General features: G+C 40.3%; 1 protein-coding gene across 13 annotated transcripts in view; it reads left to right on the top strand.

Annotated features, from left to right (window-relative positions):
- Positions 1 to 10770, top strand: part of LMO3 (LIM domain only 3) — a 56478-nt gene that overhangs the window by 224 nt on the left and 45484 nt on the right. Inside the window, exons 1-3 of one of the 13 annotated variants that reach the window (XM_032391693.1) lie at positions 545 to 569; positions 1781 to 1847; positions 7013 to 7226. In XM_032391693.1, the coding sequence (XP_032247584.1) occupies positions 7021 to 7226 (206 nt within the window). In that variant the 5' untranslated portion in view covers positions 545 to 569; positions 1781 to 1847; positions 7013 to 7020. The other 12 variants (XM_032391688.1, XM_032391690.1, XM_032391692.1 and 9 more) reach the window with 12 other exon arrangements.

The raw sequence follows: 10770 nt of genomic DNA, 5'->3' as shown, positions 1-10770 counted from the left end.
GAAGGGAGAGGAAAACAAACTACATACTATTTGATGATGAGCTTTTAAAAAGGGGAAGGGATAAAAAAATAAGTTATCAGTGCTGTGTCATTTTCCTTATGAAGTGATGCATAATTTGGCCTAAATATACATGGGGAGGGTATGCTTTGATTGTTTTGTTTTTTTTTAAACTAGAACTACATTAAAACTGATGGTGCTGAGAAGAATAAAAGTTTTTTGGAGTTCAACAGTTGAATCTTTCTTGGCCCTTAAGACATTTCAGTCAGTGTCACTCAAATTTGGACTGTTTTTAAACTTGACCTTTGACAGGGCTTTATAAAATCTGGTAGGGATGCTATGATAATTAACCAAAAGGAGAGGATGAGTTTGAAGTTTGAAAACTTAGGGAAAAACTAAAATATTTTTGAAACCTACCAGTAGCCTTTATAGACATAAAGTTAAGAGGAACAGAGATTGGGGAGAACAGAACCAATTTCACTTAAAGAAAAGAAAAAACCCTGTCAAGGCCTCTAAAAGAAGCCTATGAGGACGGGGCAGAAATGGTGAAGAAACTCAATGGCTCTGATCAAGTTAGTTGTGAAAACATGTTTCTTGTGCTCTTGGGTGTTTTTTCATTCTAGCATGTGAACTTTAAATCGTAAGGATTTCAAGTAATTGCAAGAAGTGTATCGGTGGGGATGGGAGGGGGTTCAGTATTGGTTACTGGGAAACAAGTTCACAGTTTGGTTCTTGGACCACTGGAGGAAAGGAGGAAGGGGAGTATGCCATGCTCTGGACCGAGCTTGTGTGGCATAAGTGCCCTGCTGAGCAGCGACTTTAGCGAGTTCATTAATGGAAGTCAGAGACGGGGCAACTGCTGCCCCCCCCCCCCCCAGATATTTCTTAAAGAGAGGGTTGTGTATTTTTCCAGTGTGTTCTAGTAGCAGTTTGCTTCTCTTGCTTTATTTTAATTTCCATAATTGGTAGCTTCCGCAATGGCTTTGGAAGACAGTTTGCTTTAAATGTGGCCACCTATTTCAATGCCTGATTATTTTAGGAATCCGACTCTTTTCCTCCGGAGCTCTTTCGCAGGACTTCTTTTGGCCGGGTCCAGGAGGTAGGGTCGTCTCCAGTCGACTCCCGCAGAGGTCACTTTTTGTGCGCGGGGGTCGTCCCCAGCGTTTGTGAGTAGCATATGCGTGTGGCTGTGCTGACTGCACTCGCAGGCTTGTAAATTTTCACCCTGGGAAATTAGCAACAAAGCCCGATCTGTCTCGTGGCTGCTTTGCACTTTCCGAGGGCGGCTGTACTTGACTGAGCTGCAGAACAGGCACACGAGAGCGAGCGAGCGAGCGAGCGAGAGAGGGAGGGAGAGAAGGAAAGGAGAGAAGAGGGGAGGGGTGGGGGCGAGAGGTAAATAGTCTTAAATCGGAAGGGAGCTGCTTCTCTGTGGTCTTGACAAGCGCTGCCTGGGCTCCGCCGGCTCAGTAATAACTGAGTGACCTTTTCTTTGGCTGTATTATGTCTGGCTGGGAAGGGATTGCATTTTGCAGCTGAGAGCCGGAGCTTCCTTCAGCTCGGCTCCTCGCGTGCTGCTGGGGTAAGTTGTCTTGAGCCAGGACGGAGAGAGACAGCCTCGGACTGCAGTTGCCTAAAAGGAGGACACCTGTGGCTCAGATGCGGTCAACACCATTACTTGGCAGATCCTTGAGGACCTCATTATTTTAAACTTAAAAAATAGAGATTTCCCTCCCCCTCTTTTTTTTTTTTCAAACAATGCTTCTTTTTGACCTTTCCCAAGGAGAAGCCCTACAAAGCAGCCACTGTGCTTTCTGAACGGCCTCCCCCTGTATCGCTTAATTGAGAAGGTAAGTGCAGCAACTGTGTACACACGCGTCGGCTTATTTGTGGTGTGTGTGTCTGCGGGTGCGCGCGTGCGTGTGCGGATGTGGGTATTTTTTTCTTCCCCAGCCTCTCCTAATGAGGCATAAACTGGAGCTGCAGCCCAGCTCCGCACTGCAACTTTCACTCGGGCTGCAGCTCTGCGGAGACGGTTTTGTTTAAATCATGTGAGGCTTCACTATTTTTATGATGAGACATGAAATAGATGCAGGCGGAAGATGTTGATGGAAGGAGGGAGAGCGGCTGCGGCGCGGAATGTCTCAAGTACGACTCGAGTGGATAATAGTCAAAGTTCAGGATGAGCCGCCGCATTTCCACACCCCTGACTCCCGGGGAGAGAGGGGCAGGGAGAGTTGGGAATTAGGAGAGGTTCACTCTGGCCTGGCCCATTGGAAGGCAAGTCAGCGCTTAGGTGGGTTCCGGACCCACTCTGTGTACTTGCTGGAATCCACAGCCCCCCTCCCCCAAGAGTTGAAATTGCAATCTTTTGGTTCTTGTCCACACTTCTGCCTCTCCCCACTTTTCCATAATAAGAAAAGGTTGTTCCTGCGACATGGAAAAGTGACTATTTGCCGGGGGGGGGGGGGGGGGGGGGGAAGTGGCCACAAGAGAGGTTCCGTGGAACAAGGTGCCTATGTCCTATGAGGCTGAGATTCAAACTGATGCAGCACATTTTTACGGGGGCTACCCAGATTGCTGTTATGAAATACAAGTCAGATTTATGATCTTTTTCATATTGAACATGATATGCTATGCTAACGCTGCATGTGACAGTTTAATCAAATCCATTTGTTACCACGAAGCTAAAAGGGGCCGCTGGGATTTTAGGATTACGGGCAGAGTTAGGGAAGCATGTGGCTTTGTCATTCGCCATCATTTTGCACACTGCCACACTGTGAGGGGCTCTGTGTGTGCGCTCTGTCTCGTCTGGCCGCCCTCATCCCTTCCCCCACCCCCTGCCGCCACTCCGACCCGCTCCCAAAGTGGCTTCACAATAGTCGGTCCTCGGCGGTGTAGGCTGCGCACCAGGTCCACACTTGAGCTAAATCCAGGAGAGCCCCTTCCACTTCTACCTTGGGCTTGGTGCTCAATGCGAAGCTGCTGCAACTCAGGCACGCCTAAGTCAACTCATGCAGAAAAAGGAGAAAAGTTTTGGTAAGGTTACAATCTATCATAGATGCACTTTGCCGGCGCTCGGCACTCTTGGCTGCTCAAAAGCTTTCCTGCTCTTCTGCTGCTTTTGTGTCTTTTTAAAAGATCCGAAATATTATTGTTGTAACTGCTTTGAAAGACTGCTGCTTAAACCCATTAATCTTGCTAGGTGCAACAAATACTGCTACATTCTTTGCAAATCATCCCTGTGTGGCTGCAAAGACAGGACCACAAAAGGCTAGAGCATAAACTCCGCGAGGCATTCTTTGTTAGAGTGTATGTATGTTTCTTATTTTTATTATTATTATTATTATTATTTTTGCATGTGAGCTGCATCAAAATTGAACTCAGTCTTGCAAATCTCTTGTTGGCCTTTGCCAAGCACTAGCACTTTGCTGCCATGGTAACTGTAATTAAACTGATAAGAGTGGAAAAATGTCAGTATCTCTGAGCCTTGCAGCTGCATTGGAGAAAAAGGGAATCAAATTGGTTCCCAGCTCCATTGCTCAAAAAGGGGAGGGGGTGGTGGAAGGATGGGGAGGGGGTTGGGAGTTGAAGGGGCAGAACAGAGTTAAGCAGCTCCAGCGCCTGAGATCTGGGGACATCTATTTGCATTGTTGTCCCTTAGGGGGCTGCAGCCTGTAGGGATGCTCTGGGCCAGTGAACAGAGAGAAACAAGCTTTTAGGCCCAAACCAGTTCTCCAGTCGGGTCTGGGGGCTGGGGAGAGGATGAAGATGGGCAGGAGGAGAGAAAATCTTTTGTTTGGTACCTCTTGGCAATCGAATGGCCACGTTGGCCAAATTCTTTTAATCTGTGTCACTGCTCCCAGCTGCAGAACCTGCATTCCCATTTTAGCATCTTCCTGAGGCACCTCATCTCTGCCAACCCCCTTTATGTATTCCCTCTTCCTGTTCCTTCTCCCAAATTGTTCTCTGTGAATCTTCCGACAGGGACAAAATGTTTTCCATTCACTATGTGTAGTTAGTCCAAAAATATAAAAGACTGTGTCTAAGTGCTGCAAATCTTTGATTATGATTATTTTTTTTTAAGCCCCTGTGTGTTGTGGAGTTGTGGTTACTTTGTTGTGTGAACTACTGAAGCTGAGCCTGCGCGGATGAATGGCACCGAACAAGGGAACATAATGGAGGCAATCAACCGTTAGGCCGCCTCACAATGCAATCCAGGCAATTAAAAGCTCACCAGAGTTTAAATGAAATGGTTCTACTTATTTCTGCACACCACACTGCACAGGCGATTATTTATGTCTTTTTTTTAATTATGATTTCCCTTAAACTGTCAAATAACTCAGAATGGCAGGGTCTCAGAGGCAATAAGAATTTCCCTCAGAACAATTTACATGCCAATCTAAAACTAGTTATGAGTCCTGATGTGCTATGAGCAACTTGTGAAATGTTTCTCAGCTCTGAACACATAACTCTACCCAGTCGTGCTCTTCTGGATGGTGAGGGGGGCTGCTGATCCTTTGTGTCTTTTAGGTACATGGCAATGTAGTGACTACTAAATAGTTCTTTTTCTACAACTGTTAACTTGCATCCTATTGAAACGATTTCCTCTCCAAGAGAAATGTGATGATGTTCTCTAAAAGAAGGCACCAGGTTTTTGGAGTGCAAAATATCAAACTCCTTCAAGCCCAAGGCCAAACAGAAAGTAAGAGTTTCAAATATTAATTGGCCTCTGAGTGCTAAATTAAAATGTCAACACAACAAAAACATTTTGTGAAGACAAGCAGGGTAGTGTTACTTGTGCCAAATGTTGGTATTCCCTGTCTTGGTTGCAAAGTGTTTTGAATAAAGATAGCTGACCTTCTACGCTTGATGGTAGTAACTGAACTGAGGGAAATATAGCTGAGCTACAACTGAAAAGGATTTTAAAATTTCTTTCAGCTTTGTGATGTGAAAAAATAATAGCCTTATAAATTGGCTAATCAGAATAGCCACTCATATCTCTTGATGTCTTCAATAGCAAAATACAGAATGCCATTTCGTAAATCAAAATTTGCCCCTCCCCCCAGGTATATGGTTAAGAGGCACTTGGATATGTTCTGTACTGTAATTAATAGGATTTATTCCTTGTGGAACCTTGCTAGAAGACGGTAACTAGTTCTGATCAAAGAAACTTCATTTGTTAGAAGTTCTAGAGAGTGAGATTTAGCAGAGCTATCAAGGGTTATGATTAATCTACACTAGACCCTCAGCTCCTTCAAAGAAAAGGAACAGAAAGCAGGCTATAGGAATAGCACCTGCTCTTCGGTACAACTCCAGCCGCGAGTCTGCAGCTCCAGCTACCCGGCTGTGCATATCATGCTTTCTTCCCTGCCATACCCTCTTCCATTACTCTGCCAGAGAAGTTCTTTTCTAATGGAAGTTCAGCATCATAACGATGTTATGTGCAATCCATGTATTCTTTGTAACGAGAAAAGTTACTCAGCTCTGAGAGTACAGTGCCTGGGTGTCTGTTATCAGTGTGATGAAAAAAGAAAAAAAGACTGTGGAGGTAATGGACGTGAAGCCTTCATCAGAAGGCATCAGGGAAACTAAAGGAGGGTTGGCTCCTTGGGAGTAGGGAAATACTCTAAGATCATAGCCTGGCTTTCCTTTTCTTGAAACTGTTTCAAGTGCATCCACATTTGGTGTTTTGTATAGTTTAAAAGTTTCTGCGTAGGAGAGGAAGCATCCTATAGGAGTAGAAGCTCTGGACTGTAAGAAGACCACCAAATCTAGTACTTCACTGTCATTCAGTTTTGAGCGAGTCCTTAAACGCTCTTAGGCCTCTGCATCACAATTTGTAAAACGAGGGAGTTAGGAATCGATGATGTCTACAGTATTTTATAGTGCTTAGAATGAGTTACTTGATAAATATGAAGTTCTGACTAGTTGGTCCAGCTTTTTTTTTTTGCTTTTTTTTTTTTTAAGCTGGGTGTTTGACACTTGGGAAAGAAGAAGAAACTCAAAGGGGAATAGCCTTTCATTGAAAAAATTTCAGTCCAGTTGTAAAACCTACAGAACTCAGCTAGACTCCTTATACATGATGGAGATATATGTCTAAAATAGATAAACACCCTATGTCTAGTGCACTATGGATATATGCATGTAATATATTTATGTACATATGTTTATTTAATTTATATGTATTTAGATTTTACCTTCTGTTGTTTTTTCTTTCCCTTATAAAATAAATAAGTGCATGTTTATGGTAATAAATTAATCCTGTACTTTAGTTTTCTATCAAAGCATGTAGTATACAGTGAGGTAAGCTGCCATTAATAGAGGCACCGACTGAAGTTTTTGTGAGTATAGATTCATTTTAAAAATATTAACATAAGGAATAATTTTGAAATATCAAGAGCACAGAAGGAAGTATTTGGATGCAAACAAGCAATATCGTATTGGTGAGCTTTTTGGATGACTGTACTGTGTGTTTAACTATAAACATGCCCACTGCTAAGTCAGGTTAGTGTAATCCCAGAAGGGTGTCCTCTCTTCCACCATCAAGCACATAGCAAGCGAATTTCTCACCAATAGAGAAAAACTCATTCTTGACTCTTATAGGCTGTGCACGGACTCGTTTGTTAAATAGCTTTCTTGAAGATTGTTAGCCATTCACTCACATTTTCTTCCCAAAGGAACCACCCTATGTAGAGAATTATTAGAGAAAACAAAATTATTTAATGTTGCTTAACTTGGTGTATACAATGCCAACTCCCTATATACAACAAGAATGTGTTATTTTCACCACTTTGTATGCGTGACTTTCGAGATGATTTAATAAGGACTGTCTAATGTTTGATTGAGCCTTTTGTTTCCAGAATTTAGCGTGATGTGGTATGCCCTTACAGAAGAAAGTCTAACGCTCCTCGAGAAACGCAGCGTTAAATAGGAAACTTGTGTAAGGTCTTTTGACCTCTTCTGAGTCCTTCTTGTAGTCCCAGCTCTCTTTCTTGTTTTTGTCTTCCTTTAGGTATACAAATGCTCTCAGTCCAGCCAGACACCAAGCCGAAAGGTTGTGCTGGCTGCAACCGAAAGATCAAGGACCGGTATCTTCTAAAGGCACTGGACAAATACTGGCATGAAGACTGCTTGAAGTGTGCCTGCTGTGACTGTCGTTTGGGAGAGGTGGGCTCCACCCTGTACACTAAAGCTAATCTTATCCTTTGTCGCAGAGACTATCTGAGGTAGGAATTATCCTTGCACACCAGTGATGACTGGATACCTTTTAAAATACTTTTGTAAGTGTATTTTTTGGGGGTTTCATTTCTTTACGGCCAGCTTCTCTCCCAGAAAGATGTTGACCTGTCAGCCTTCAAAATGTCGCCAGGTGCCTCGGACGCAAATTCTTGCTTAAGGAATGGCCAAGAAAGCCTCATATCTAAAGTGTTCCCATTTGGCCAGCCTGGATGCTCAGATTTAGAAATAGGTGATTCCACTGCCCAAAGGAAACTGCCAGTTCATGGCAAGGATGTATTTGGTAGAAATCAGCATGTAAGTGTTGTATTACACCCCACGGACAAGGTAGGCTGAGCTTGACCCCAAGAGTTACTCAGCTATCTTCTGTTTCTGATTTGTCAAAGAAAGGCAGTTTGAAATTAGCTGGTATTTATTAGCATGGTTATTATACAGTTTTGAAAACTTTCCCCAAGTGTGAATACATCCCCCCACCCTCAGTGGCATTCCAAGTGGCCATCACAAAGACATCACTGAGCATTAACAGCCTCAGACTTGCCAGTAGCATTAAGGAAATGAGCACAGTAAAGATCTCCATCATTAGGGGGAGATGAGAGCCACCCTCTAAACTGTAAACATCTGAACAGTTTGATAACATTTCATATGCTCTTGCTTAAAAAACCGTGAAGCCCACTAAACTTGTTTCCCAGCATTTAGCACTCAACACATGAACTTCTATTTAAGAAAAATTATTTTGCTTTCCAGGGAACTTTGTGATTTGATTCAGCTGCAAATTACATATATTAATAAAGTAGGACCTATCAAATTAGAGAAATGATATATGGCATCATTTGGGTTTTCATATTTAATACAATTAATCATTTTTCTAACCTGACATTAAGCGATTTATTTTGAATTTTTTTCCTTTATGACACAAAATTTATCAATCAGCCCTAGCTCCTTAACCATCTTGGTCATTTGGAGAAGTGTTTTCTAGGGAATCTGGTGCTTCCCTGTATATAATTCAGTCATTTCTTGGTCTGATTTAATCTTTATCTAAAAATATTTATCATTTGATTAGAGGTAGTTTAAAAGGGTGAATCCAGGACTGTTTATCAGATTCTACTCTTTCCCCCTCCTAGGACTGCCTCATCTGACAGCCTCCTGGCTAATTATGACCACTTGTTTCTAGTCCTCTGTGTTCCAAGGGCACAAAATACATGCAGGGTGCCAACAATGGGAAGTGACTCTATAGCCAGGATTTCCCTTATTGTGGTGGCACAACTAATCAGAATTAACTTATTCCATGAATTCTCTTAGAACTTCAGTCTTTGAACTTTTTCTTTGAAATAAAAAATTTTTTCCTCTGCTCATTGTGAATTAGAGCCTCATTTCCACATAAAGCGTTTGCATTTGCTTTCAGTGATTTAACAATGCTTCCTAGTTTTGCTTTATCTTCACTAACCAATAGTCATGGCTTTTTTGACTCTTTTTTTGACTTTTACATCTGTTTACAACTGCAGTGTGTCAAGTGGATTTATGTAACAATGATTCCAAAACAAGGAGCTTGTATAGTCTGGGCGAGATTAAGGTGTTCTAATAAGCAATAAAGATAAAAATTAAGTAAGATTTAAAGAAAGTATGTTGATATAGCTGGATTTTAAAAATTTATACTTGGTCAATGAACTACCTGTATCGTGAGTTAAACTGTTTTGCAGTTGTGAATATAGTAGCAAACACAGAAAGAAACCTTAGACTTGTTTTGTGTTATTCTTCTTTATGGTAATAAAAATATGATGTTAAACTGCCATTTGATAGTCTCAAGTGTTTTGTTGAAAACGATTTATCAAAGCAGTTTCCGTATCAGAAATGCTTATCTTTCTCTAAGATAGATTTTTTTGGTAACATAACTTAGTTAATTTCCAATAGGCTCGAACTTCTAATGTTCGTTAACTTGTTAAAAAAAAAATCATACCCTTTCAAATCAAAACCCTGGTCCTGATTGCCAATATATTCATTTCTCAGAGTATAATTTCCTCTTAAATTGGTCATTAAATGGCCAGTTGTTATGTTAACAGCCTAAGGATTGTTAACATTTCAAACTAAGTTGTTAACAGCAAGCTTGTTCCTGTATTTAAACTGAAGGTTTGTTGTATATAATGTGACTTCTTTGGCAGGGAGTAATTCATCAATACTTAAAAATTGTAGAGGTGAAATGGGGGATTGGAATGTGTGTAAAACACTGTGTTATGTGTTATAGATTATGCTGCAGATGTGGTATGTAGTTTTATGAAAGAAGTGTGTATCAGTGAAATTGTGTCGATGTTCAGCAGCATGTCTCTTACTGGAATTTAATAGTCTAATTCTGCATGTCAGATAGACAAATACAATTAGGCAAACTTTATTTATAAATTAATTTCTTTAAATGGTATAGTCGTTCAAAAATGTTTATTGGATGCCGGCTGTGTGAGAGGCATAACTTTAGGTAATAGACAAAATTAAGAAAAATAAAGGTGTACCTAAAATTGTTACTATCTAATTGTTTATTAATTACACAAAATCTGTAATATGATCAGTGAACAAGTACTATGCCATGGCTGTCTTCTAGAGCTTTGAAAATAATTTTTCTCGTTTGCCTTAGTTCACATTTCCTTTTTGTATTTTGTATTTTGCACAGTCAGCTTAACCATTTAAATCCGATTCACAAGTGGTTTTGTTTTGTTTTTGGTGATTGGATAGTGTGTAATTTCTTTAAGACACCAAACAAGCCATAAATAACTTACAGGTTTGTATTTCTCTGTCTAAATTAGTAGGCATCAGTAAGTAAGAATATGGAAAATGATAAAGAAAAAACTAGTTTTATCTCTATCTGTACTGGTGAAGTATTAATTGTAGGTATTATCTTGGGCCAGATAATTTTTTCGTATCTAGAGAAGAGTGAAATATTTTTGCCAATTGTAATTAACTTCCTAATTAACTTCTCCTTCCAAAAAAGAAGACAAAAAACACTTCTAATGCTGAACAATGAGTCTTGAAGTTCTAACATTTTATTTTGCATTACTTTGAATAGTGATAGTGATGACATGTTTTTTCAAGTTCTTTGAATAATGAATATAAGAATTTAAATCATAAGATATTTTCCTAGAGTTATAGAAACTATTATTACAGTAAATATGATTTCTCTCAGATATTTTTCCTTCTTTGTGGCACAATTAGCTATACTTAAGAAAAAGAAAGATGATTTTACCATTTATATACTAAGTTCCAGATCTTAACAATTCATTTTCCATAACAGGGCTGGCATAATATCCTTTATTTTTCTATGTATATACAATGCACATACCTGATGAGAGAGAATTTGCCAGTTTGTAGGATTATTCTCTGCCTTTGGAAATTCATTAGATAAAGGAACAGAAGGACTGACTTTTAAAAGTTCCCCTGTTAACATGCTTTCTGCCTTAAACTAAGAAGCCAATCTGCCCATCAATATTTATATGCCAAGACCTAGAAATGTGTATGTTAAAATACATTTTTTAACATGTATCCAACACATTT

The sequence above is a fragment of the Phoca vitulina genome, unplaced genomic scaffold (genome assembly GCF_004348235.1).
Source record: "Phoca vitulina isolate PV1807 unplaced genomic scaffold, GSC_HSeal_1.0 scaffold64, whole genome shotgun sequence".
NCBI classification, from domain to species: Eukaryota; Metazoa; Chordata; class Mammalia; order Carnivora; family Phocidae; genus Phoca; species Phoca vitulina.
Note: the sequence above shows the minus strand (reverse complement) of the source record. Positions and strands in the feature narration are given on the sequence as shown.